General features: G+C 60.9%; 3 protein-coding genes across 3 annotated transcripts; 2 read left to right on the top strand and 1 right to left on the bottom strand.

Annotated features, from left to right (window-relative positions):
* Window positions 1-1,250: 1,250 nt before the first annotated feature.
* Window positions 1,251-19,959, bottom strand: B4GALNT4 (beta-1,4-N-acetyl-galactosaminyltransferase 4; the record flags this gene model as incomplete). The annotated part of the gene is made up of 20 exons (XM_084207177.1): window positions 1,251-1,365; window positions 2,232-2,358; window positions 2,553-2,706; window positions 2,798-2,870; window positions 3,187-3,340; window positions 3,497-3,804; window positions 3,911-5,096; window positions 5,685-5,767; window positions 6,004-6,104; window positions 6,347-6,456; window positions 6,626-6,769; window positions 8,162-8,228; window positions 9,443-9,521; window positions 9,858-9,925; window positions 10,219-10,319; window positions 10,645-10,735; window positions 10,969-11,064; window positions 11,152-11,262; window positions 12,785-12,891; window positions 19,809-19,959. 20 exons carry the CDS (start codon window positions 19,957-19,959, stop codon window positions 1,251-1,253), a joined length of 3,426 nt encoding a protein of 1,141 aa, XP_084063303.1.
* Window positions 19,960-21,481: 1,522 nt separating this feature from the next.
* On the top strand, window positions 21,482-23,301 carry LOC311155448 (interferon-induced transmembrane protein 3-like). The gene is made up of 2 exons (XM_084208647.1): window positions 21,482-22,370; window positions 22,756-23,301. The coding sequence occupies exons 1-2, from the start codon at window positions 22,167-22,169 to the stop codon at window positions 22,960-22,962; spliced, it is 411 nt and encodes a 136-aa protein (XP_084064773.1). The 5' UTR covers window positions 21,482-22,166; the 3' UTR covers window positions 22,963-23,301.
* Window positions 23,302-25,457: 2,156 nt separating this feature from the next.
* On the top strand, window positions 25,458-27,066 carry LOC311154826 (dispanin subfamily A member 2b-like). The gene is made up of 2 exons (XM_084207603.1): window positions 25,458-25,680; window positions 26,255-27,066. The coding sequence occupies exons 1-2, from the start codon at window positions 25,492-25,494 to the stop codon at window positions 26,411-26,413; spliced, it is 348 nt and encodes a 115-aa protein (XP_084063729.1). The 5' UTR covers window positions 25,458-25,491; the 3' UTR covers window positions 26,414-27,066.
* The last annotated feature ends 534 nt before the right edge of the window (window positions 27,067-27,600 follow it).

Below are 27,600 nucleotides of genomic sequence, written 5' to 3'. Positions count from 1 at the left end.
TGCCAGGACAGTCCCTTCCCAACAGAGCCTGGGGTCACAGCTAGCAAATTTGGGACAAAGAGCCCCCAGCTGTGGCTGTTTGCTTATGGCACACGGGTGGCTGAGCCCCCTTTTTCCACCCTCACTTCAAACTCAGGATGCTCAGAGTGAGCCTGGGGGATGCAAATGGGGAATGAAACACCTGGGGGGAAACTCCAAGACTATTTCAGGGAGGAGCCCAGGGGATTTGAAAGACAGGGGACCTGGCAAAGGAGCAGGAGCCCATGGAAGGTGGGACACGACGGAACCCTCGAGATACCCACCACAAACAGACACAGGTGAGGGGAAGCACCAGCACAGGGCTGGGACAAGGGCGGGCAGGGACAAGTGTGCCAGGACATGCAGGCGCACAGGGAATGAGGGCAGGCCCCGCTGGAGCTGGGTGGAGCCCAGGTGTGGGGTGGAGGCTCAGCAAGCCCGGGCGTGTGGCCAGGCATCAAACAGGGTGCTGCCTCGTCCTCCTTGCATGGAAACAGCTCACTCCCACCCCAGAGAGGGAACCAAGGGACAAAGGCCAACCTGGCTCCCATGCCCTGCATCCCTGTCCAGGCGTGGGAGTGACAGAGCAGAGGGAAATCTCAGCCAAGACATTGATTTTAATTTTTTAAGAATAAAAAAAAGACCAAACCAAACAGACAAAAACTTCCTGAAAACAGCTTCCTACCTCATAATTTCACAGAAATTAGCTTGGAAATGTCATCTGCCCGTACCTGCTCCAGGCTCTGCCTGTCCCCCCCAGCCCAGCCCCCCCTGGCACGGGCAGTGCCAGCCTCAGGGCTCTGCCCCCCACCCACAGAGTGTCCCCAGTGCCAGACCCCTCCCTCCCTCCGTGGGTCCTGGAAGGGGAAGAGGAGGGTATGGGCAACCCCCAAACTTAGCCCCCCCCCAAACTCAGCTCCCCAGCCTGACAAGGGGACGAGGTACTGGGTATTTTAGGGAGGGGCAATGCAGGAAAAGGGCTGCAAAGGGATCCTGGATGTCACAATTCTGCTGTCCCCACCCTGGCACAGCCCTCCAGGACCCAGCAAAGCCCTCGGGACCCACCGGCACTAAGGAGTTAATGAATTCATTGCTGACTAAATTAGACCCTTAAGGACAAAACCACCATCGCCGTGGCCCTCCCTGCTCCCCCTCCCCAGGAAAGCTGCTGGTGCCCCCCGTGGTGGCATGGGCACAGGCAGGTGCCGAGGGCTACGGGCCGGGCTCGGGCACTAGTCCTTGGAGGGCTTCTTGCTGCGGGTGTTCCACATGCCGCGCTTGGAGTGGTAGTAGTGGTAAAAGTTCCTGAGGCGCAAGCGCTCCACCTCCAGCCCGCTCTGGAGCACCCTGTGGATGGAGGGATGGAGCTCAGGGATGGAGGGACGGAGGGACAGGGCTCAGGGATGGACGGACAGAGGGACAGGGCTCAGGGATGGATGGACAGAGGGACAGGGCTCAGGGGATGGATGGATGGATGGATGGATGGATGGATGGATGGATGGATGGATGGATAGGGCTCAGGGGATGGATGGATGGATAGAGGGATGGATGGATGGATGGATGGATGGATGGATGGATGGATGGATGGATGGATGGATGGAGGGACAGGGCTCAGGGATGGACGGACAGAGGGACAGAGCTCAGGGATGGATGGATGGAGGGACAGGGCTCAGGCGATGGATGCATAGAGGGACAGGGCTCAGGGGATGGATGGATGGATGGATGGATGGATGGATGGATGGATGGATGGATGGATGGACGGACGGACAGGGCTCAGGCGATGGATGCATAGAGGGACAGGGCTCAGGCGATGGATGGACAGGGCTCAAGGATGGATGGATAGAGGGACAGTGCTCAGGGATGGATGGACAGGGCTCAAGGATGGATGGATGGATGGATAGAGGAATAGGGCTCAGGGAATGGAGGGAGAGGGCTCCCTGCAGATGGAGGAAAGAGGGATGGGCCTCAAAAGACAGAGGGATAAAGGGACAGAGCTCAGGGGATGGAGGAAAGAAGGGGTGAGGCTCAAGAAATGGACAGACAGAGGGACAAAGCTCCAGATGGATGGACAAATGGACGTGGCCTTCCCAAACGGAAGTTTTCCCCTTCACCACCCCATCATCCAGCCCCCAGCCAGCTTGAAGGATGTGCCCAAATCCATGTGGCTGACCCTACTCCCGGGGGTTTAGAGGCCGCAGGATCCCCAGGCTCACCTGTCCAGGAGTTCCCAATCCTCCCCGCCCCAGCGGTCCCGGAACTCCTCTGTGTTCATCCCTCCCACACGGTCAAAGTCTGACTTGTAGATGCCGAAGAGGCCGAAGCCGTTCACCTCCCAGTAGCCTGGAGGGGGGAGCAATGAGGTGAGGGGAGGAAGCACCCCCAAATGCCCATCTCATCCCCTCTGTGCTCTCCCCACCACCTGGGAGCCACAGGGATTCCCCATCCCAACCCCATCTCTGCCAGCTCCTGCAGAGGTGCCCCAGGTGATGGCCTGGTTTTGGGGTGCTCCCAGCTGGAAAGGGGTCCCTGCTCACCGTTGGGCTCCCGGGGGGAGCTGCCACAGCTCAGCCTCATGACGATGGGAGCGTAGGCCAGCTTCCCCTCCACGCAGTGCTTCCGGATGCTGTCCAGGATGTTGGCAGGGAAATGGATGTGCAGGTCGCACAGGAACACGATGCTGTGCTCATCCTGGGAGGGAACACACACAGGTCAGGGGAATCAGAGAGGAAAAGCCCCAGGAGAGCAGCCACAGCCACAGCTGGTCCCTGTCCCCACTCACCTCCACCATGTCCACACCGGCCTGGAGCCCGGCGGAGCGCTCGAAATTCCCCGTGCGCCGCAGGTACTGGAACCTGGGGAGAGAGGCCAGGGCAGGTAGCACTGGGGACAGACAGGGACAGCCAAGAGGGACAGGAACCACCAGCATGGGGAAAGACGCCTTCTCAGGAAGGCCCAGGTGCTACAGCTCAAGCTGAGGGTTCCCCCATAGAGTCATGTTTCTGCACCCTCAAATCCACGTGGAAAAGCAGTTTAAACCCCCAAAAATGAGGGAGAGGGAAAGGGCAGCGAGGCAGGAACGGTGCAGGTGGGGAAGGAGCAGCAGGTTGTGTGAGCACCTGTCCCACGGCAAGGAGTCCCCAGACCCCAAGGCTGCAGGCTGGGAGTTACCGGGGCAGCCGGGCGTCCCGCAGGGCCTTCTCCACATCCATGTCCTCGCTGTCAAAGTCCACCAGGATGACGTTGAAGTTGGCGTCCCCCGTGGCCCCGTAGAGGCCGGCCATGTCCGAGATGAACTGCTGCACCCAGCGGGCCTGGTTCTTCACTGCCAGAGACACGTCCCTCAGGTTCACAGGGAGACCCTCGGCACCTCCCCCCAGCCTGACCAACCCCTTCCGAGGAGAGGTGACACCCTCATCCCGCTGGAGGCTGCTGAGGGAGCAGCACAGATCCCGGAGAGCCGCATCCCGCTGTCACCTACCCGGCACCACGAAGTGCACCATGACGTCCTGCCTCCAGCTGAGCCGCAGCGGCCGGCACAGGACAGATTTTCCATAGAGGATGCTCCAGGCACTGGGCTGGGGCTCGGTGGCCCCCAGGGCCAGCCCATCAGGGTTGGTCTCGGCGCTGTCGTCCTGCTTGCCCTGGTGCAGGAGGACGTAGACGTACTCGGAGAGCCGCACCGTGCGCTGGCCCCGCTCCGCCAGCTCCAGCTCCAGCAGGTACCGGTTCCCCCGCGCTGTGTCCCGCCGCTTCTCCACGTTGATGATCCTCAGGAGGGTGTAGATCCTGCCAGGAAAAGAGAAGCCTTGAAATCGCCGTCATCCTGAGCTCTGCTTCCCGCGATCCGGGACCCACCCCCCGAATTCCCGCCGGCGTCCCACTCCCTCCGTACCCCCCGTTCTTCTCGTTGAGCCTCTCCATGTACTGGGCCACCACGTCCACCACCTCGCTCTCGGCCAGCTGCAGGTTTCCCGACACGTTGCAGCGCAGGTCGTTCCAGTCGGAGCGCAGCAGCTCGAAGTCCACGGAGCTGACGCTGAACGTCCGCTGCCAGTTGATGGAGTCCTCCAGCCAGCCCTGCTGCAGCTCCCCCGCCTCGTAGGAATAGTCTGACACCTCTTCCTCTTCATCCTCCTCCTCCTCCTGGCCCTTTCCCTCCTGCTGCTGCGACGCCGTCGTCTCCGACACCTTCAGAAAGGATGTCACCCTCGTCCCCTCGGAGCGCGTGGCCTCGGAGGAGTTGTAGTCGGCAGTGGCTGCTGTCCTGCCCGGAGCAGGGGTCGTGTCCTCGTGGCTGAAGAGCCCCTCGGTCCCCAGGGCGAGAAGGCCGGGCAGCACCCGCTTGGGCGGCCGCTCCCACCTCCTGCCGCTCTTCCGCCGGGCAGGGTCCCTCTCCCTGGAGATGTTGCTCAGGAGCCAGGGGCTCCGGCGGCCGGGGAGGGCCCGGAGCTTGCTGGGGGCGATGGGATGCTTCTGCGGGGTCCTGGAGCGGAGGTGGACTCTCTTCACAAGCTTTGGATACAGGAAAATGCCGGGAAAGGCCGGCTCCTGTGCCGGGGCTTTGCGCTTCCCGGGCTGCAGCCGGGTCACGTACACCTTCTCCTGGGTTTTCCGGGGCTTCTTCTCCTCGCTGGGAGCTGCTGGCCTGCTGGGACCCGGCGTTTTGGCTTTGCCACCAAAGATGGGCACGGAGAGGTGGGGCTGGAGGCCCAGGTGCTTTGGAGACGCCGGCAGCCCCAGCTCATCCTCCTCGCCCTCGTCCTGGGGCAGCCAACGGAGCGCCCGGCGCGGGCCCCGCTCCGGCGCGGGATCCCCCTGGAGAGTGGCCAGAGGGCTGGGGGTGCCCCACGTCCCCCCCAGCTGCCCGGGGGTGCCCGCCCCGGCCTGCACCCGGCCCCGCTGCCGGCGGAAGCTGTAATAGTCCAGGTCATCTCCGTAAGCCCCGGTGACCGGCGCGGGATCCTTCCCTTTGGCTCTGGGTGCCGGCCCAAAGCTCCGCTCCTTGGCCTCAGGAGGGGCGTCTGTGGGCTCAGGGCTGTCCACTCCTTCCTCTTCCTCCTCCTCATCCTCCAGGAAATCTAGGGAGCGAAGGCAGAGATCAACATCCTGAGGCAGAGCCTGATCCCAGCAGGAGAGGAACCTGTGAGTGGCTGAGGTGAGGGAGCAGAGCTGGGGCACCAGGGGATGCCCACACAAAGGGCTGGCAGCCCCAGTTGCTGCCACTTATCCCCACCTCAAATCTCAGCACCAATCCCAATTCATCCAAGAGCAAACCCGACCTGCCAGGGCTTTGCCAGGCTGCAAACTGATCAAGGCAGGTTCTGAACAGCCTCTGGTTCCCCAGGAACACCCCCAGGCTCCGTGGACATCCCCAGACTCCACACTGGGTCTGGTTCCTACTGCCCACTGCCGAGGCCAACCCAGGAGATGTTGGAGGGAGAGCAAATCCCAATCTGGTGTCCTGCCACCCCACATCACCCTGTTGTCATGGCAAGCAGGATGCTTGGAAGGGTGCTCTGAGGGATGCTGCTCTGCACAGCCCAGCCCTCCTGCAGCCTCTGGCACTGCTGGAGTCACTCTAACGAGGCACAGCTCCGAGGGGGTGAGCTGCCAGCAGCGAGGACGCCGGGAGCTCAGCCCCGTGCCCAGACATGCTGGTGACTCACTGTCAGGGCCAAGGAAGAGAAACGCTCGCTGCCGTGGATCCTCCTCCTCCTCATCCATCTTCATGTACTTGTAGAACCCAAACCTGGGGATGGAGAGGGAGGGTGAGGGCCCAGGAGAAGGGAGGTGCGAGGAGGTTCCCAAATCCAGGAGCACTGCCAGCACTCAAGCTGCTGCATGCCTGGGAGATGGGGAAAGAGCCAGCCTGGGGTGGCCCTCCCAAGGCGGACAGGGACACGTGGCTGAGGATGCATCATCTCAGCACTGCTGACATCAGCCCCCTCTGCACAGCACCCCAAAATCCCAGCCCCCGGTACCTACTTTTCCAGGTAGAGGGGGGACTCCCTGTAGAAGCACTTGTTCTCCGTCTCCATGTGAGTGAGGCGTGTGAAGTCGTTGGGATACACGAACGAGAGGTAGACCTGGGGGATAAATGGTGCCATGCCACCCCAAGGAGTTGGGGACCTGAGGCCACCACCATCACCAAAGTGACCCCAGCACCCCAAACACAACGCCAACCCTCTCAGGCTGAGCCGTGCAAGCTCAGCCCAGCCCTCCAGCGAGGGATGCTTCCTGCTGGATTTCACCCAGGTGGGAATATCCCTGCCCTGGGCTCTGCCATGTCCCCGTGGGAGCGTGGCCCTGTCCCCAGGGAGACACTTACGAACTGCAGGCCCTGGTAGCGGGCGATGGGGAAGTCCTTCACCACGTAGGTGGGGCTGTAGGCACAGGGCACCAGCACGTTCTCCACGCGGGACGCCTCGATGGCAGGGGCTGTGGAGAAGCCCAAAGCATCCCAAAGTGTTCCCACAGACCCCAGCAGAGATGCCTCTGCTCAAGAGACGGGCAGAGGCTGGCAGAGATAACCCAGGTGCCCACAGCAGCCTTTTTCCTCCCCCAAACCCCACCAGGGATCAGCATGGATGCATCCTCAGGCACTTACTGAGGAAGAACGTGTCCCTGGGGTCGGCCTTGAGCATGTCGGCCCCGTGCTCGTCCTGCTGGGCCTCCCAGAGGTGGCTCCCGCTGTGGCTGGCCAAGGTCTGCGGGATGTGCTCCACGTGGTTCATCTTCAGGGACGACTCATCTGCGGGACAGGGCCAGGCTGAGCCACACCGGGCACACTGGGAGCATCCTCCAAGGGGGCCTTTCCCAATCCCTCCTGCTCCCAGGGAAGGCAATGTTGCCCTCCGAGCCATCTCGGAGACCCTGTGACTCATCAGCCTAATGATTATTGCATCCACTAATGAGGACAGGATGGGGGCACGGCCAGACCTCCTGCTCCGATTGCCATGGCCTCAAAGAGGAGGGAACGCTCAGAGCTGTAACTCCCAAGGACACACAGGGGTTAAACCTTGGATGTCCTTCCTGCAGGTACCTGCAACACCAGCTGGTTTGCCTCCTACCCAGGGATGAGGGTGGCATGTCACCCTTGGCCACCAACCAGCCCCCAGGCTGCCACAGGAGGTCACCCTGCTCCCGTCACCTCGGCTTTGCTCCAAGCTGCCTCCCATCCCTTGGGTGCTCCCTTCCCTGCTGCAGAGCCAAAGGGAAGCAGAATCCCCCTTCCCAAGCCCCAATTTCTTCTTCTTATGGCCCGGAAAGTCTTCCTAAATGTGTCCTTGCAGCTGGCTGGGGTTGGGCTGAAGCCACTGGAAAAGTCCAGAGGCAAGGAAGGCAAGGAAGGCAAGGAAGGCAAGGAAGGCAAGGAAGGCAAGGAAGGCAAGGAAGGCAAGGGGAGCTCTGCCTGCTGCTGGCAGCCCCAGCAGGGAGGGGCTCCCCAGGGGTGACACGGCTTTGCCTCAGGGTGCTGCTGGGTCTGAGGGAGCCGGGAAGCAGGAAGGAAAGGCAGCAAGAGCCGGTGCTGAGGGACAGGGATTTATCTGCACATCATCCATCTCATGGGCACCTGCATCAGCACCACTGGCACCCCTCATCCCTCTTGTCCCCAGGGATCCTGCCTGCTGCCTGCCCCCTCCTCCTTATCGACACCTCCCAGAGCAGGAGTGATGGCCGCTCCCGCTCCGCACGGAGCGCCAGGGCAGGGCCCATCCATCATGGCCTTCCCTGCTGCCAGGGCAGGGGCAGGAAGCAGAAGATCTATAGATTTAATTAAACCTTCTGCCATCCATCCCTGCTTCCACGACAGCTCCTCGTAACTCAGGGCCAGGCCCCGGAGCCAGAGGGGTCTTGGCAGGCAGGACAAGGCTGGAGCACCAGCAGAGCTGGGCTTCCACGCCGTGTTGACTGCACATCCCATTTTTAGCAGCATCTCATCTTGCTCCCAGCATCAATCCTACCCACTGCAGCGCCTGCATCCTTCCTTACACCAGGCAGAAATCCAGTGGGGGGATTCAGAGGCTGAGATGCCCCCTCAAGGACCCAATTTCCAGGTTCTGCTTTCCTTCCCATCTCCCCCGGCACACGCAGCCCCCGGAGAGCCCACTGGCTGTGGTTGCAGGAGGCAGCTGGCCCTTACCTGTGTACAGGGAGATGTAGGAGGAGTCAATCACCTCAAACTTCAGGCTGGGGAGGAAAACTCGCCACTGGGAAAAAATAAAAGGAGATGGGGAATGAGCAATGGGGTGGCAGGGGTCAGAATGCAGCAGCCCAACCCCAGCACCCCAGGATGGGTCCTCCCTGTGCACAGCTCCCAGAAACTTCCCTGCAGAAGAGGAGCAAGAGAGAGGGCTGATCCTGCCCCATTTCCTGCAGGGTTTGGGATTAGCAGGGATCCCTGCAGGGTTGGAGAGGGAAAGGCTCCTGTGGGTAGGAAACACAATCATGCTGCTTCCCTCTGGGACTGTCACAAGTCCTGTGACCAAAGGGCTCCTTTCCTCACTCCAGTGCTTTATAAAGAAGAGTTTGCCGTGATTTAAGAGGGTCTCCAGAGCTGCCTGCCCTGATTTAACTCCAGACTGGCTTTTAAAATGCTGGAGCCCTTGTCGGGACAAGCCCTTCAATGGCCCCGGGGCGAGACACATCAGGGTCCTGCTTTTGTTGTGGATGCTGTTGTTGTCTCTCTCTGCACAGCTGAGAGGTTTTTCTGCACGGCTGAAAGGCTTCACTCCCTCCCTCCAGCAAAAACATCCCATCTCAGAAACATCTCCCCCATCTATTTGCTTTCCCCACTATTTGTTTTTGCCCAAAGAAATGCAGATCTTATCGGGATAGAGGGGATGGGGAGGAGGGAGGAAGGGAGGGAGGCAGCCAGTGAGGAAGGGGTGTAGCTGGCCTCCCTGATGCTTTGCTGGCACCAGTTTGATTCCAGTGATTAATGAGTTCTTGGGAGAAAGGAAACCTTTGCTAACGAGCCAACATCTTCCCCTCAGCCAGCCTGAGCCACTGACACACGCTCCAGGCTTTGCCAGGGCTATGCTGCCAAGGCAGGCAAGTTCAGATTTGAAACCCATGGTAATTCCAAGGGGGAAAAGAAGAAAATGGCTCCATCATCTGGGCCACCTCTCTCCCACCGCTGGGATGCAGCCAGCAAGGGGGGACCTGCCTGTCTGGGCTCTTCTTGCCCATGGGAGTCCATGGCAGGACCACCAGCAGGAAAGGAGAACAGCACTCCATGCATCCCGGTGCTGGAATGACCAGGGAAACAGTGACACTGACTTGTCCTCACTGGCAGCCGTGGGAGGGGGAAACCTGGCTTTGCTCCAGGATAAAGCCCTTGGGGACACACATGGGAAAAGCCCTGGCACTGGCTCTCTGGTCCTGGAAGGAGCCTGGCATGGGGGGGTGGGCATTTACTCACCCCAACTTCCACGTGGTCCGAGCCCCGGTCGTCCTGCTTGTGCAGCAGCTCAAAGTAGTAACGTCGGGAGGACATGAGGCTGCAGGGGAGGGGACACAGCTGTCAGAGCCCAGGGCCAGCCTGGGAAAGCCTCCCTGTCCTGCCCACGGGTGGGTAAAACCTTCCTGAGGCAAGGCAAAGAGAGCTGAGGAGGGTGTCTGTTCCCCATCCCACTGCTGAGGGCTTTTGTGGGATTAGGGGGACACTGGGACATCCCTGTCCTCATCTCATCACCTGCCCCTTCAAACCACGGATCTGGGGTCCAGCCCAGCCCCATGTGCCTTTTGGGAAAGGACCACGGCCCAGGGAGGTCAGAGGCAGCACCTGCATGTCCCAGACTCCATCCCCATGGGATGATCCCCACGGACACACTCACCGCAGGGGCTTGGACACCTGCGAGCTGAACTTGGTGAACTCTCCTGGTGCCGTCCACTCGGTGCCCAGCTGGGAAGGAAGGAGGAGATGAGAGCAGCAGCACACCACACCAGGCAGCTTCCCATTACAGGAATTAACCCCAGGGAAATCCGGGAATAAATATTAAATCTCCTTGTCTTTGGCAGCTCCAACCAAGAAGGGACCAAGGGGCTCCTTTGGAAGCCAAGCCAGGTCTGGCCAGGGATGGGAGCAGGCTGAAACAGCCCGGCATTCCCAAAGGAGCAGAGAGGCAGGAGAGCTGCCCCCAGCACAGCCATGAATCCCTCCCCCTGGAGCAGGGCAAGGAAGAGGAGATGCCATACCTTGCCCACAAATGCGGCCAGTCGGGAATTGGAGGGACTGTCGTCGGAGCTGAGCCAGAACTCTGAGTTGTCATCTGAGGCCACGGAAAACTGGAAATCCCCTGCAGAGAGACATGGAGAGGGTTACCAGGGACACAGGGACCCTGGTGGTGTGGGCTTGATCCTACTGCCTCATGATGAGATGGGGAACAGGGATGGGGCCACTCCAGACCTCATGTCATGGCTCTGTCCTGGATGGGATCAGGGCTTTGCCTCCCTTCAAAGCCACAGGAAAAACGGGCTTTGCTCCAGAAGGACCCTCCTGCCCAGGAGCCAGGACTTGGGGCCCATCTCAAGAGCCTTTCTGTCCTTCTGTGGTCGGGAAGGGGAAGGACACAGCATCTCCACGTTGCTGCGTGGGGGAAAAGGCCACGCTCCGTCACTCACCATCCTTGAAGGGATGGATGTAGCCAAAAATCCTCAGCCCGTAGTTCTTCCACTTGGGAGACACAGCCAGCTTCTTCACCGTGGTGCGGGTCTGCCGAGGAGACGGGCGCGGATCACCTCCATGGTACCCTCCTCCGTGGATCACCTCCTCCACGGTATCCCGGCCTCTCACACCCACAGAGGGGGCCCCATCACCACCCACCTCTCCTCCAGCTGGGAATCACCTCTCCAAGCCAAGCCCTGCAAGCCAAGGTCCTGAGGAGGGCAGGGGAGACCCAGGGAGGACCCTCCCCCCCAGCCCTGAGCACCTGTGCCGGGACTCACGTGGGGGAAGAGCGGGAAGTGGAGGTTCTTCCGCAGGTGCCGCACGGCCCCGCCACACCAGTCCTCGAAGACGTGCAGGTTTGCCTTCCCTTTGTACTGTGGGAGAAGAGAGGGAGCTGAGTGGGCTCTTCCTCCTCCTCCTCCTCCTGCTCCCGGCCCTCCCAGGCTGCTGCCCACACCCACCTGCTCGTTCCAGGGCAAAGCCTGCTTGGTCAGGTTGAGTTTGGGGTGGGTGCTGGCTCGGCTGGAACGCTGGCCTCTGGAAAACCAGGCATCCACGTCCTGCCCGTCGTTCTGTGGAGGCACAGAGGGAGAGAAGGGATGGGTGATCAGGGCCAGCACGTGCTGTGCTCGTGGCACATCTCTGTGCACCCGTGGCACAGGCTGCCCAGAGAAGCTGTGGCTGCCCCATCCCTGGAAAAGTGGAAAAGCTCAAGGCCAGGTTGGACAGGGCTTGGAGCAACCTGGGCTAGCGGAAGGTGTCCCTGCCCGTGGCAGGGGCTGGAACTGGATGGGCTTTGAGATCCCTTCCAACCCAAACCATTCCAGGATTCCACAATCTAAATACCTCATTTTGAGCCTTGCCTAACCAGGGCAAAAGATTTCACGGCTCAGGGCAAAGGAAAGCAGGAGCAGGCACAAAAATATTGGCAAGGTGTCCCAGGCAGCAGTTTCAAAATGTTCCAGCTAAACTTGTTTCCCTTCCTCTGCCAAAACTGCTCCAAAACAGTGAGTTTTCTGTTCATCCAAAATGTTTGGCCAGTCTTGGGGGCTGCTGGAATTCTGGGCTCTCTCTCTAAAAGCACAGAGGTGATCTCTACATCCTGAGCAGGGGCAGCAGGATGCCTCTCCACTCCCCTCTTCCTTTAAAGGGGATTAGGTTAATCCCATTGCTTGTATCTCATAATTTAGAGATTAAGTGAGCATTTACTTGCCTCCAGCTCGCTGATGGGTGACAAGGAAGAGCCAGGTACTTCTGGGGCCCCTCCAGAGCATTCCCCCCTTCCTCAGCTTGCCCAGAGCATCATCCCTCTCTTTCTCCACCCCGCAGGGCAGGCACAGCACTGTCACCACAGCACAGCCCATTTGGATGCACAGTGCCAGGGAAATAATTAGCAAACTGCCTAAACAAACTCATTAGAGCCCCGGAGGAGGGAGCAGTGCCCTTGGAAGACCTCATGAGGGAGGGTTTTGTGCCAGGCTCACTGGAAGGATTCTCCCTCCTCCCAGACAAAGCCGGGATGCAATTCCTGCTGCGCCCTCTGTCCTTACCCAGCACCAGTCTGTGCCTCCTCTGGGCACCTGAGGTTCCCCCTTTGCCCATCTGTCCCTTATTTCTGAGGAGTGACCCACTGTTGGGATAGGGCAGGGAACACCCTGCAGCCTCCCCCTTCCTCCATCCCACCTGGCTGCCCTGCTGTGAGGCCTCTCGGTGACAACAGGTTGGACAGGGACAGCAGGGTGTCCCGTGGCTACAATTCCAAGTGCATCCTGCTCGGAGGCTGCACCTGGGGTGTAGTGGCTCTCCAGTCCAGGACAGAGCAGAACACACAAGAGCAGGTGGCTTTGCCCAGAAAAGCAGGAATTGCAGAGCAGATCCAGGGGAGCTGTGACAGGGGACATGGAGCACAGTGTGGGATATGGGGGGATGTCCCACCCAGTTTCAATGGGATACTGGAGGGTTTGTCCACTGTGAGGGCTGCTGGGCAGAACCAGAGGCTCTGATGTACCCCCAACCCCTTGGATCCCCTCAGCTGGACGAGACTTGGAGCGCCCTGCTCTCAGTGACCCCCCCAGGCCCCTCCTGCCCCGTTACCATGGGATCCTCCTCGCGGCTCTCGCTGGAATCCTCGGCCTTCCTGCGCCGTGCCGGGGTCGCCGGCCGCCTCCCGGGATCCGTCACCTCCCCCAGCCTCTCTCCATCTGCCAGGGAGCGGAGAGGGGTCACAGCACAGCCCCCACCCAGCACCTCTCCTGGGGACACCCCGCTCCCCGGCACTGGGAGGGGACAGGGACACGGAAAGGGGGTGGCGGGGGGGCCTGGCTGCAATTCCCCTCATTCCATTTGCATTAAGCAGCTTTGCAGCAGCTCATCAGCAGTAGGTTTAATTACACCCCCCACAGCTCCCAGCCCTTTACATAAGAGGCACTGGGATAAGCTGTTGGGGTCTTGCTCCACTCCCATCCTCAGGGATGCATCCCTGCTTCCTGCCCCTCCAAATCCAGCTCTCCCGAAGCATCCCACGGCTCTGCCAAGAGCACACTAGCCCCAAACCCCCTAGACACCATCCACTCATGTCCCTCTTCAAAATCACACTCACTCAAAACCTTGCTCCCAGACCCATCAGCTTCATTAATGTGCTGAGTTAATTGTCCACAACTTTTGACTCCCCTCTGCAGCTCCTTTTCCTTGGGCAGGGAATTTTAAACTACCCCCACTTCTCCCAAAACAACAGTGCAGACTTGGGAAATGTTACTTTGGAGGGGGGACATCCTCTTTTTCTGCTGCCCCAAAACCCAGGGGGATCCGCAGTTCAATCCAGAGTCAAGGGAAGCTCAAGGCAATGCTTGGAGAGGTGGGTGTCCAAGAACCACCTCCACAAACACCCGAGGCTCCCCAAAAACCAGCCACCCCCACGTGGCAACGAGGGTGCCGAGCAGTGACCCCGCACCACGGGAATTGCGGGAAAGGGATCACGGACCCACTCCCAAGGGTATGGAAAGATGTCCCTGTGCCTCCACACGCTCCTTCCCAGCCCCAGCAGCTCCTGGGGGCTCCCACTCCCCAGACTGGAACAGCCTCAGTGACTGCCGGCGCCAGGGAGGGGCTGGGGGTGCCCGGAGCCCCCCGCCCCACGCCTCCCACGCCATTGGTATTCCAGCGGCCGCACAGCCGGCGTCTCCTTGGAGATGGCAGCACAAATCCCATCCCCACGGCAGGGACAGGAAATTAAGCTCTAAAGCCCCTTCTTCTGCTCTCGGCCATTCTTCAGCCCCTGGCAGCCCCAGCTCGCTCCTGGCAGCTCCCCAGGCTGCTCCCTCCCCTCGCCCAGCCTCATTCCCGCAGCCATCCCTCTTCCCTGGGCAGGAGGGTGATGGGAGCGGCGGGAGCGGAGCCAGCGCGGCACACACGGACAGCGGCATTCCCACATTCCCAGCGCTCGGATCTGAGCATCCATCACAGCCACGAGGGGCTCAGCTCCCCCAGGGGACCTGCCCAGGGCTGGGAGTGGATGTGTGGTACCCACTCAGGGAGTCTCTCCCAGCCTTGGAGGAGATAAACCTGCCTCCCATGGGATCCTGTGGGATTTACCACGGACAAAATTTCCTGGATGGCAACCTGAGCCAGCAGCCTCCCTGGCTGCATCCACAGGGATGGCGGGATGTGGCCATCCTGCTTCGCTCTCCTCCATGTCAGGACTGTGAACTGGTGGGAGATTATTTGATTTAAAGTGGGTAAAAACCAGGAGTTAATCCAAGCTGGGCAGGCTCATCCTTGGAGCTCTCAGGTCCCAGAGCCATGAGCCTCCTGCTTGCTCCCCATCCCTTCCAAGGGGCTCCCACATCCAGGGAGGAGCACAAGCACCAGCAACACTCCAGGAAAGACTTCTGGCTTCCCTGGCAATTTAAACATTGGAAAGAGGCTTCTGGTCAGGCTGTGGGGACCTGGGAACCGGTGCCATGGGGATGGGCAGCGCCTTGCACCAATGAGCATCACTGCTCCCAAAAATCCCGAATTCCTTGGTCCCAACCACAGCCCTGCGGGAGGAGCAGCTCAGAGGCAGAAGAAGAAGAGAAGGGAGAAGGCAGCACTGGGAGGAAGAAGGATTCCAGCTCCTCCCAGCATCCCAGCGGGATGCAGAGTAGCACTGCTGTGTCCATTCCTTGGCCAGCCTCCCTCAAGGACCAGAGAGGGACAGGGGAAGGACTGAGGACAAGCAGGGACCACTGCCTGTGGGCTGGGGATGCTCAGGAAAGGGATGGAAGCACTAAAAGCTCTTCCCTGGAGCGATGCTGATGCTTTGGGAGCAGCGAGGAGGGGGCAGGAAGCACCAACCATGGCACAAAGCAGCTCTGAGTCACAGCAGCCTCCAGACAGGGAGCCAGGATCCTCATCCTGGGGAGGAGGCCATGGATACCAGGGACCCAGGCAGGGCATGGAGCGATGCCTCCCATGGGAGAAGCGTATCCCGTTATCCCGGCCCTGTAACTCCGCTGGGAAGCACAGAGAGCCTTTCACATCCACCTCCCTCCTCCTCCTCCCCAGCTCCAAACACAGCCCCTTTCTTCCCTGCCGGGGTTTCTCCTGGCCCTTTTCCAAGCCCTGCGACATGGAGGGGGGGAGGTGACATTTAAACCCCAACACAGCTGCAGCAGAGGTGGTGGCAGCAGCGGTGGCGGCGGTGCCTTCCTTAAACCCAGAGGTTCCATTCCCAAATTTTCCCCCTCGGAGCAGGAGCATCCCTGCAGGAGGTGTTAAGTAATTATAATTAGCCATAAAGGAATCAATACCACAAATCCCCCTGTCAGTGCCACAGAAACACGGGACAGAGGGTGGTGGCACGGGCTGGGTGACAGTCGGTGGCACCAAGGGGGCCGAGGGCAATGGGGTTTGTGACCACCGTGGGGACACGGGACCTGCGTCACCCCTGCTGCCTGCTGGCACCTGTCACTGCCTTGCTGAGGGAACTGGAGCAGCGAGGGGGATTTCTGCTGCCTCCCCCACTCCCTTGCTGCTGTTTCCCCACTCCGTGGCAGCGCTCTCAGCTGGAGCCATGGAAATTGATGCGGAATCGCTCTGGCTGCCGACGGAGCTGCCATGAGACCACTCCAGCTGACAAACACCCACCAGGAGAGGCAGCTCCGACACGTCCATGCTCACAATCAGCATCTCAAATCCCTCCCAGGATTGGACAGCTCCCAGGCTCCCTGACTGTGCATCCAATGCCCCTCAGCCCCACCTGCTCCAGCCCCAAAGGGAGCTGGAGCAGCTCCCACGGGCCCCTGCTCCATCCCACCAGGAATGATGTTCAACTCACAGCCCCCAGCACAAAGATTTGGCTTCCCAGGATGCAGCCTCTGGAGAAGGTCACAGTGAAATGCTGGGAATTTTAGGGTGCATTTCACCCCAGAAACATTCCAGCCTCTGAGCTCCACATTGCCTGTGGGGTCACCATCCCAGTTCAGCTTCCCAGCCTCTTCCAGCAGCTGGCTCCCACCTGGCTCCTCACCCAGCCAGAATCCCTGTGTCCTGCCAATGCCAAGGGCACGGACACCCCAGGGGCTGCTCAGCCCTTTCCAAGGAGCAGCTCTGGAGAGCCCCAGCTGCAGGCACAGGGAGGGGATGGAGGGGAGATCCAGGGCAGTGCTGGGAAGGATAAAGATCCCAAACACCAACACAAAGAGCTCCTGGTGCTTGGGAAAAGCCATCCCTCATCTCTTCTGGCTGCAAGGGACGGTTCTGGGGACCCCCCAGGTGCCAAGGCTGGGGGCAGGTGTCACCCTGGGGTGCCACTTGTGCCTCTGAAGAGCCACATTTTTGCCTTTGAAAAACCCAAAATAGGCAGGTGCCAAAGTTTTCCCATTGGGCACCCCAGAGGAGCAGGGCATGGAGCCTGGGGCAGTGTGGGAAGGGCTTCCCATGTTGGGAAAGGACCTCAGTGACACCCAAACCAGCCCATTCCCCCAGCTCCAAACTTCCCTTTCAGGAGCAGGGAGAGGACCTGCTTTTCCTGGCCCTGGGACCCCACGTGGGTCCATCCAGGGAAACCAGCCTTTCCCAGCAGGGATAGGAGAGTGGAGTGACGCCAGCAAAAGAAATAGCAGTTCCCAGCCCAGTCCCAAATCCCACTTCCCTTCATCTTCAAAGGGCTCTTCTCATCCCCTTCCCTGCCAGCTCCTGGCATCCCTGACAAAAAGGATGAGCCCCACAGCAGCTGCAGCATTCCAGGCTCCCAATTAAAATCAAAGAATCTGCAGAGATGGATCCCAGAGGGACACATTACCCCAAACCTTCTCCCTCCTGCTCTCCCCAAAGACGAGTCCCTGGGGGCAGAAGAGCCAAGGACAGGACACAGAGCATCCATCCCACCGCTGCCTCGGGATCAGGGGGTTTGGGAGCCCTCTGGACCATGGCAGAGGGGTGCCCCAGGCCCTGCCATCCAGCAGGCAGAGAGAGCCCCACTCCATCCCTGAACTGCCTTTAGCCCCCTTGAGCACCCATCCCGTGCTCCCCCACTCCCCCAAAACCTCACTCCAGGCTAAATCCCAGCAAGCCCCAAGCCACACAGCCCCGCTGCCAGCCACTTTAGGGCTTTGTTATCCTTTTTCCCCAGTTCTTTTTTCCTTTTCCATCCTTTCCCTGCCCACCTGGCACATCCCTGTTTCCACCCCATTGCCTCGGCGGGTTTCCAGCCGGGAGAGCACCGAAATGGCCTCATTATTTCCACTGAGGAATCCTGTGCTCAATTAGGCTGAGAAGGGTAATTATCTACTTGGAGAAGATGAGAAAAGGGGGGGTGTTTTATCACGGACCAGCACAGCTCCCTGCCCAGCCCCTGGATGCTCCAGGTGTCACCAGTGGCTGGGACACAGGGAGCCCTGGGATCATCCCACTGTGCTCCCAACCCCACCTGGCTGAGTCTCCCCCACTTCACACCCCCCAAAACTGCCTAAAATCCTGATGCCGGCACCTGCAGCCTCCAGAGCATCCAGCTGCTCACTGACATCCTGTTTAATGAGTAATTAACCTTTTTCCCTTTTAATTAACCGGGCAGCACCCCTGGCACAGACAGACAGGTCCTGGCTCACGGTGGCCAAATCCAAAAGTCATCTCCAAACTCCTTTTGGTGCACAGACCCTTGGGGTGATGCTCTTCCCCCAGACCCTTGCAACAAGTTTTTTCCTTAGTATGGTTTATTTCCTATGACCTATTTGGGATTTTTTTTTTTCACTCCATTCCATGTTTTTCCACCTAAAACACTCCCTGCCTCTCCCACTCTGGCAGCAGCAGGATGAGGGTCCATGTGTGCATGGCCAAACCCTTCCCCAACCTCCACCCAAACCCCTTTCCACCCTTTCCTTGTGTCCAAAAAGGCCGGGTGGGACCTAAACTCTGCCTTTCCCACACCTTCACCTGGGTTTTAGGAGCCCACTGGAAAATCCCAGGGCAAGGAGCATCCCAGCTGGGTCCAGCTTTCCCTGGAGAATCCCCCACCTCTCCACACCTCAGCCAGGGAAGGTGCCCGTGTTCCCCACGGCAAGGGGCAACATTTTCCCTACCCAATGTCCTTTCCCATTTCTCTCCCCACCTCCCAGAAACCCCATCCTCCACCAAAGCCAGGCTCCCCTCATTCCCACTTTGCAGCCATTGCACTCCCTCCCTTTCACAGCAAAACCTCTGGCTTCCCCTGCAGCACCCCGAGGAGCCGGCCGGGATGCAGGGAGAGGAGAGACGGGCATCGGCCAGGCTCAGCACCTGGGAACATCCCTGTGCATCCTGCCGCCAGCAAAACCACGGCTCGCCCCCCAGCACTCGCGGGGACCCCGACCCAGGCTGTTCCCAGGGATGGGGACAGCGATCCCAAGGCAGGGTCCGGCCAGAGGCCACCCAGACAGGGCCGTCCCCAACACTGGGACAGCGGCGGGGCCGGGGGGAAGGGCCTGGGGATGGTGGTGGGAACGCAGGGAAAACCCCCTGGGAACACAGGGAAAACTCCCCGGGAGCACCGGGCAGACCCTGCGGCTCTCCCGGCACGGAGGATCCCGCAGGGAGCCGGCAGCCCCCGGTGCCCTCCCTCCCTCCCTCCCTCCCAGCCTCATTTCCTGCCTCGCTCATTCGCATTATCCCGATTTTACCCGTAAGGCCCCAAATTTTGCAGGCTCATGCTGCTGCTCCGCTCGGAAACTTTGGGTTTTCCAGCCGGGAGGCTTTGCCAACCTCCGGGACCGCTCGGACCCCTCGCGAAAGCCTTTCCCTCCCTCCACAGGCGGTACATCCCGGCCCCTTGGCATTTTTTAGGACAAAACGCGCTGGGCGAGGTCGGTCCCAGCGAGAACGCCACGGCTCAAGTTTCACCCGGCAAATATCGCGAGTGGCTTTGTGCCTCCCCGGGCTGCCCAGGGACATCTGGCCCGGGAAAACCGGGAGCGACTGGACACGAACCGAGCCTCGGGGCACCTGTCCCTCCGGGGCATCCCGGAATCCATCCCAGCCGCTACCCGAGGAAGGGAGGGAGAAAAATGGAATTTTGGGGTTTTTTTTACAGTAAAGAAGTACAGGCTGAGAAAGTGCTGGGATGGGATGGGGAGGGTTGGGAAAGGATGGCAACGTTGGGAAGGGATGGGAGAGAAGAGACTGTCCCTTCCAGCAGGGCGACCGCCTATAAATGGCCTCTTTGTCATCTCAGCCAAGGCAGCGGGTGGAAAAATGAGGACGGAGCGGCTCGAGGGGGGACAAGGAATGTCCCGGCCGGTTTGGGGGCCCTGTTGGGTGTCCCCCCCTCCCGAAGGTCCAACGCCGGGACGCGGAGCCCACGGAGGGGTCCCGCTTGCCCCAAACCCAGGCGGGTGATGCGGGACAGAAACCCAGCGCTGGAAAGGGGGGATGCTCCGAGTCCCCAGCGTGGCAGGGGGACCCTCAAACCCCTCGGGGACCCCCAAACCCCAGGTGCTCTGGCAGCACAGTGCGGGGAGGAGCCCCGGAGCTCCCTGGGGACCCCCAAACTCCGGGTGCTCCGGTACCCCGGAGTGGCGGGGGACACCCACCACCCCTCGGGGACCCCCAAAGCCCCCCGAGGCTCCGCTCCGAGGGCTGCCGGGGACCCTCCCGCCCCCGTTACCTTTGCCGTAGGCGAAGGGGAGGCGCAGGGCGCGGCCCTGGCGCACCAGGCTGATGTGCAGGTAGGTGAACCAGGCGGCCGAGGTGAGCAGCGCCAGCAGCAGCAGCAGCTTCAGCTGCTTCCGGAGCTTCTTCACCGGGAGCCGCGGCATCCTGCCGCCCGCATCGCCCCCGCCGCTACCGCTACCACCACCACCGCCGCCGCCGCCGCCGGGCTAACCCCGGCCCATGGGGCACCCCGCCCGTCCAGCCCGCGCGCTCCGGGCCGGCCGCGGGGCGGCTGCGGCTCGTGGGGCCGGGGCTCGGTGCGGGGCTCGGCGGCCCCGGGCCCGCCGGTGCATCGCCCCCCCCGCGCCGCGCCCGCGGGGGGAATGAATGAGCGGGCGCTGCGCGCGGCCACGCCCCCGTCGAGGAGCGACGGCCCCGCCGGCCAATCGCAGCGCCCCCGCCGCGAGCTCTCCGCCAATGGGCGCGCTGTGGGGGCGGGGCCTGCGGAGGCGCCGCGCGTCTCCACGCCAACGGTCCGGCAGCCCCGCGGGGCGCCGCGGGCGCGGCCATGCGGGGCGCGGGGGGGAACGGAGCCCCCGGGCCCGTCCCCGGCCCTGCGCGGCGGGAGAGCGGGACGGTGGCGAGGCGGAACCGAACGGAGTATCCGTGCCGAGGGGACGGAGGGGTCGGCGCGATTAGTGACGCGGGCTTCGGCGGGGTCGCCCCCCGACCCCTCCCCCCCAGCGGCGAGGATGGTACGTTCCCGCCCGTCAGCGGCGGGGGCTGCAGCGCCCGGCCCGGTCCGCAGGGGGGCGCTGCCCTCAGGCACGGACCCCACCGGGATCCCGGCGATCGTCCCGGGAAGATGAGTGCGGGCATCCCCGGGAGCAGGGGCGGGATCCTGGGATCATCCCGGGAAGATGAGTGCGGGCATCCCCGGGATCAAGGGCGGGATCCCGGGATCGTCCCGAGGAGATGAGTGCGGTGATCCCTGGGAGCATCCCCCCGCTAGGTGCAGGGATCCCATGGGGGGCTGCGACCCCCCGACTCCCACTCGCTGCGAGTCCCGTGGGGCCTGGATGCCCAGACCCTCCCTGCTGGGCGCCGGGATCCCCAGGATCCCCCCGGCTGGATGCAGACACCCCGGGGTCACGGCTCTGTGCCCCCCTCGGCCGCCTCTGCTCAGCCCGGCCTCAACTCGGTGCACCGATCTGCGGGCTGGTTCTTCCCTTCCAGCTCAGGGATGGAAAACAACGGGACTTTTTCCCTCCTCTGCCGTCCCACAGGTTGAGGCAGCGTCCCCTCCCTGCCGCCGCTCAGGCTAGGGGCGAAACCCGGGAGAAATCCGTCATTAAAGGTGGAAATACGCTCACGGCTGGGGAAACTAGAGGGCACCAATGCCCTGGGCTGCGATTCCCAGAAACCAAATCCCAATTTCCAGGGCGGGGCCATGCTCGTTCGGTTTATTTAATCAGAAACACTCCCGGAGTTGCCAGGAAAAGGTCCCAGGAACGCGTATCCTGCGGATAACGGTGCATTAACACAGTCCAAGCACACCGCGAAGCCTGAGAGGGGATTCCTTTAAGGGCGTGCAGCCTCGGCAGCAGCCCGTGCTTTCTGGGGATCCCAAATGGCATCCCCAAAAAGTGGCGGCCCCTGGCTTCAACCCTGAGGTTGTGGGAGATGGAGGTGGGCTTGGGGGTCCCGCAGGATTTGGGGATTTCACAGGGATTAGGGACAGAGAAAGAGGGAAGAGTGGGAAAGAAGGGGAAAGAAAAAGGGGATAATGAAGGGGTCAAGGGACAAAAGGGGAAGTGAAGGGGGCAAAGAAAGGGGGGAAAGTGAGGAAAAAAAGAAAGAGGAAGGAAAGAACGGGGCAAGGAAAGAAGCAGGCAAAGAAGGGACAAAACAGGGGAAAAGGGAAGAAAGGGACAACACAGGTGGCAAAAAAAAAAAAAGGGAAAGAATGGAATAAAGGATGAAGGGAGGACGGGGGCAAAAAAGGTGACAAGGAAAGGGACAGGGAGACAAGGGGTAAAGAAAGAAAAGGGAAAGAAAAAGGGGGCGAAGAACGGGTAAAGGTGGAGACAAGGAAGGAAGCTGGCAATGAAGGGGCAACAAAAGAAGCGGGGAAAGGAGTAAAGAGAGGGATTAAGCAGGGAACGAGGAAAAGGGGGCCGGGGTTTCCCCGGCGCCGAGGAGGAGTCTCCTGTACCCTTACAGGGGCGTCCGGAGGGGCGGTCTATTCCCGCTCCGTGCTAAATCTCGAGGAAACGAAACCGCCGGCGCTGCGCCCGCCCCGCGGCGCCTCCACCTCCCGGAGCACCACGCGTTCCCCGGGTGCCACCGCAGCTGTCCCCGAGCCCGAGACATGCAGCAGCCGCTTCCGCCGTACGAGGTGCTGCCGACGGAGGTGAGCATGGAGGAGATGTCCCGGAGCACGACGGTGATGGTGGAGGAGACGCGGCAGCAGCAGCAGCAGCCGCCCCGGGACCACCTGGTGTGGTCCCTGTTCACCACCCTGTACGGCAACTTCTGCTGCCTCGGCCTCCTGGCGTTCGTCTTCTCCGTCAAGGTGAGGAGCCCGGGGGGACACCGCGGGTGGGGGCGGCCCCGGGGACACCCACCGAGTCCCGGACCTCAGGGACACCACTGAGCCCCCGGCCCCAGGGTGACCCATGGACCCCACAGAGCCTCAGCCGAGGGGTGTCCCGTGGACCCCCCAAACCCCAGACCAGAGGGACCCCTCTTCAGGGAGCACTGACCCCGCGGAGTCCCGGCTGGGAGCTCTGCAGACGGCAGGGCTTTGGGGCGGGGAGGGCAGTGGGCACCTCAGGGTACCCCCGGTATTTTGGGGGGGTTCAGCCCGGTCTGGCGCCTCCAGCACCTCTCCCACAGCCCTAAGCCCCCCGGGACCTCCCCAGCCCACTGCCCCTGACTCTGCCTCTGCCTGCCCCCAGTCCAGGGACCGCAAAGTGCTCGGTGACTACAGCGGGGCCCTGAGCTACGGCTCCACGGCCAAGTACCTGAACATCACGGCCCTGGTGATCAACGTCGTCATCGTCGTCATCGTCATCGTCGTCGTCTCCCTGGTCGCCGCCGGGGTCATCAGGCACTACCAACCGCACTACCAACCGCACTACCCCTACGGCTACAGCCACACTTAAGTGCCTGCCCTCCTAGCCCTCGGGCTGTGCTTCCCGCCCCGGGGCTTGGAGCCACAATCCATTGAAATCCACGTGCCTCAGCCGGAGCCTGCTGCTCTCCTGTCCCTCCTCCCTCCCCACTCAGAGCTTTTGTGGAGGTCCTGCTGGTGGCTGCCCTCGCTGGAGCTGTCTGGGGATGGACGCCGCTCCCCAGAGAGCAGCTGAGCGCCCCAACCCTGCCACAGCCTGCTTGCTGCTTGGCTCTGGGCCTGGAGCCCCAACTGCCTCAAAACAATTCTGAGGAGAAGCACCTGGTTCAGAGAAACCCTGCTCCCTGAAATAAAGGTTTCTTTCACTTTTGCCCTGTCTTGGTTTCGTATCATGAGGATGTGGTTTGGGGTTTGTTCTACAGCAGCTTGACAGGATGAGAAACAATGTCAGCCTGTGGGATGTGCCTGGAGGAGGTGGAAAGTGTCCCTCATCATGGAGACACGGCTCAGGGGACACCCCAGGTGCCATGAACCTGGATACTGCATCTGCACGGGCAGTGAAGCTCTTGGAAGGGTCACACCCAGGATTGGGGTGGAACCTGATCCTTGCTGGGTTTTACCAGGAGCACCCCCACGCTCACCGGCCCTCGGGGGGGCTGGCAGCAAGCAGAGCTGAGGGCAAGGTGGCTTTGGCGGGGCAGGATGCGCAAAGGGCTTGAGCAGGATGAGCCGGAATGGGACTGAGCAGGGTCAGCAGGGCTGGAGAGGCTCCCAGAGGGAAGGGGCCGCTGGGTTCTGCACCTCCATCCCCAGTCACTCCACTGAGGCTGGATTGCCCATCTCCCCCTGCTGCCAGGGGAGCTGGGACCCTGCTGCGGGATGCTCACAGCCCCATCCCCCTTGCCTGGAGCCCGGTTTGCCTGGGCACAGCTGCCCATCTGCCGGCATGAATTCCGTGTCTCGCTCGGCTGGCACGCGCAGCCTTCGCTTTCGCTATCAAACTCATCCCAGCCCGGCAGCTCCCTCGCATTTTTGCTTCGGATTCTCTCCTCATCCCACAGGGGAGGGAACTGTGGCCAGAGGAAGCCACACCGAGCACCAGGAGTCCCTGTCACCGGCTGGGAGGGCTGGCAGGGCTGGATCCTCGCACCTCGGGGCTGCCACACGCGTCACTCCCTGGCGAGCCCGGAGTGACCCCGCTGGGGACGTGGGAAGTCCTGGCCCCAGCCCATGTGGCAGAGCCCCAGCTCTGCAGCTGGCCTGGCTCCCCCTTCCCCTCTGCACTCCTCGCCCTCGGCAGGCCCCGGTCCTGGGGGCTGGGGCCCCACAAGGAGGGAACAAAAGCGTGTTTTTCCCTCTCCCCACGAACATGGGGCTCCTGCCAAGACACCACTCATAAGATGTCAGAAATCCCACTCACAAACACAGCGGATATTTGTTGCAGGATCAGGATCCCTGGCGCTGAGCCTCTGGTGAATCATTTTCTGCTCTGCTTTTTTCCCGGAAAACACGGGCTCCTTGCTGCAAAAGGAATCTGCTGCCTGCCCAGCCCCAGGCTTGGCCTGCCCAAAACCAGTACAGCCAATGGGAACTCAGGCCAACACAGGCCATTGCTCCAAGATCCCCATTTCCTCCTTCTCCCTGTTTTTATCAACAGTTTCCGGCACAAATCTAAAGGGCAGGCCCACACAAGCCGACAAGGAAAAAAATTGACCCTTTCACAGCCCAAAACAGTCACCGGCAAAGCCTCCCTCCCTCCTGTGACCGCTCCAGGCTGCCATGGACAGATCCCCACAGCCCACCTGCCACCTGAAACTCGGGAGAAGAATAAAAGCCCTCCAGCACGATGTTTGTATTGACAGAGAATGAGGCATTACTTTGTCCTGATGTGGACATGCCATGGAAAACATTCCCATCCACACATAGTTCCTTACTTGTTGTTTGCCATATCTATACAGACAAAAAGCCAAAGAAACTCTCGTTCAGCAGTGTTAAATGACACTTGAGAACTACACTTACACTTAAGAATTACAATTCTTAGTATTCGATCTCCTATGGGTTCTTGATCCCTTTGCCTTCGAACCTCATTTTTCGGTTCTCTCAACGATTCATTTCCCAGATAGGGAGGTGATGCTGGTTAATGGTCGCAAATGGTCGCTAATATTCCCTAATGTTCGCTAATGCTCTTCTGGCTGCTTTCCGTCTGTGGATGTTCAGATCATCGGCCCTCTCCCGGTGAACAGAATCCTTCGAAGAAAAACTTGAATTCCCCTCCCCCTTGGCACAGGAGAACAAACTCCTGATTAATGCAACATTAAAAAATTTTAAATTTGTATCATTTCAAACATCCCCAACCCCTGCCTCAAGTCCCCTTGGAGTCCTCAGGGTTCTCCTAAGTCCCTTTAAGCCCCCCAGGGTCCCCAAAGCTGCCCTGCACCCCCAGTTTGCGTGGGGTGGGGGTCCCAGAGGGCTGTGTCCCCCCTCCCTCTGCAGGGCGGTGCGGGGCCTGTCCCCCGCCCTGAGCGAGCTCCGTTCCCGTTCCAGGCGTTCATTCCCGGTCATGGAGCCCAGGCAGGCGGACGTGTCCATCCCACTGCAGTCCTCCGGGTGGGGGGCGGCCGCCCCCGGCCCCCGCTCCGAGCCGCAGCCCCGGGACTACGTGCTCTGGTCGGTGTTCAATGTGCTGCTGTGGTGCACGCTGGGCGGGCTGGGCTGCTGCGGCTTCCCCGCGCTCGTCTACTCCGTCAAGGTGAGGGAGGGGCCGGGGACCCCCGCCAGACGCCCCGGGTCTAGCGCTGATCGGTCCCGGGACCCCCATCCAGACGGACCCCCAGCCAGCCCCTCCCAGGTCTTCCCTCCCCCGACCGAGCCCGGCACGGGACCCCCGACGTCCCCGGCTCCCTTCCCGGCTCCGGACCTCCCACCCAGCCGACCCGGGACCCTCCGAGCCAGCCCGACCCGGACCTTCCCCTCACCCGGGGATCCCCCAGTGCCGTCCCCGCACCCCCAGCCCTACCTGACACGCCCCGCTCCTCGCCCCCTGCCCACCTCCCTCCAAACGCCTCTCCCGCCCCTGATCCCCAGATCCCCTCTGCCATCCCGGACCCTCAGTCTGGTCTCCCGTCCCCGGTGCCAGCCTTCCCTGGGACCCCCAAAGCCGTGCGCCCCCTCCGAGTGCCGGCCCCTCGGGGCAGTGCCCGCTGGCCTCGCCCCGCGCCCCGGGTGACGCGTCCCCGGGGTCCCAGCACAACCTCGCGGCCGCCCCGGGAGGGTCGGCCCCCCGCCGGTGTCCCACCCAGCCGAGCCCCCCGCTTGCTCCCCAGGCCCGGGACTGTAAGCTGACGGGGGACCTGGAGGGTGCGCGGCGTCACAGCCACCGCGCCAAGGTGGCGAACATCGTCTGCTCCGTGGCGGTCGCCGTCGTCTGGGTGATCTTCATCGTCATCGCCGCCACGATCATGGCCAGATTCAGGGACACCTGACAGGCGCTTGGCCGCACCCGCGGGGTGCTCCCCCTCTCCTCCGGCCTCCAAAATGTGCCCGCTGGGGCGCGGGGGCGAAGGGAGTGACCCCGCTCCCCTCGCTGCCCGCAGCGCCGCTGTCCCCGCACGGCCGCGGGGCGGCCAGGCTGGGGCGTGGGGGACAGGGGACAGCCCCCCAGCCTCCCCCGCTTTTGCTCTGCTCGCACGCTTCCTGGCACCTGCGGCACACCTGTCGGTCACCGCTGCCACCAATGAAGGTCGTCCCGCCAAACCGCCTCGCTGTCACCTCATTCACCGCGGGACATCGCGGAGAGTCCTCGGACATCTTTGTGGCGTCCTCCTCTTCTTCCTCCTGCTCCTCTCCCTGCCTCCATCCTGCCGCGGAGCAGAGCGCTTCCAGCCCAAATCCCAGGGAAGTATCTTCCCAACATCTTGGATGTTATAGATACATATTATAATACTGGCTTTTCACAAATATTAAAATATATTTTATATGTGTAGTGTTAAAGTAACTGTTATAAAGATCTAGTTTTTATTTCTGTTGTTAATTAGGCTCGGACATAGCAGTAAAACAGCTAAGCTAAGCATGCTTGTGTTAAAATGCTGGCTTAGATGACATAGCATCCAATAAACATATTTTAAAAAGACACCTACTTACAGATATGCCATCTATCAACCCTCACCATCTGAAGACAGTGTGGGCCAGAATCAAAACTAAAAATAATAATAAAGAAACCCTAAAACCACAACCAAAAAATACACGTACTCTAAAAAAGTAAAACCAAAAAGAGTCATAGCAAACAATTATTAAAATACGTAAACTAGTTTAAGAAAAAGTTTACTATACATCAGAGTCTATAAATATACAACAGGCTGATATAAGGAAAAACGTGTTTAGGAAGTGTCTCCGAGATAACAGTGTGCTCTTAACTGAGCACCAAGGCACACCCAGCTGCAATCTTTACTCTATGCTCCTTATCTCCTACTATCCTTTATTAAACTTTTAACATTTTCACGAGCGAGTAAGCGTGTTTTCCACATTGGAGATGGCAGGAAAAGGAAATTAAAGCTCCTCCGCGTGTCCTGGCTGCCCACGTCCCCCCTGCTGCCGGGCAGTCCCGTGGATGTGGCTCTCCCACCTTTCCATACGAACTTCCCATGTCATCCATCCCACAGCCCAAAAGTGC

Source organism: Fringilla coelebs (genome assembly GCF_963513975.1).
Source record: "Fringilla coelebs genome assembly, chromosome: 6".
Classification (NCBI taxonomy): Eukaryota; Metazoa; Chordata; class Aves; order Passeriformes; family Fringillidae; genus Fringilla; species Fringilla coelebs.
This window is presented reverse-complemented; position numbering and strand designations above follow the sequence as displayed.

Bases quoted from the DNA above. Each gene is read 5' to 3' on its own strand.
- LOC311155448 (XM_084208647.1), top strand. From the start codon at position 22,167: ATGCAGCAGCCGCTTCCGCCGTACGAGGTGCTGCCGACGGAGGTGAGC. The intron at 22,371-22,755 runs GTGAGGAGCCCG...GCCTGCCCCCAG, and splicing joins CGTTCGTCTTCTCCGTCAAG to TCCAGGGACCGCAAAGTGCT.
- LOC311154826 (XM_084207603.1), top strand. From the start codon at position 25,492: ATGGAGCCCAGGCAGGCGGACGTGTCCATCCCACTGCAGTCCTCCGGG. The intron at 25,681-26,254 runs GTGAGGGAGGGG...CTTGCTCCCCAG, and splicing joins CGCTCGTCTACTCCGTCAAG to GCCCGGGACTGTAAGCTGAC.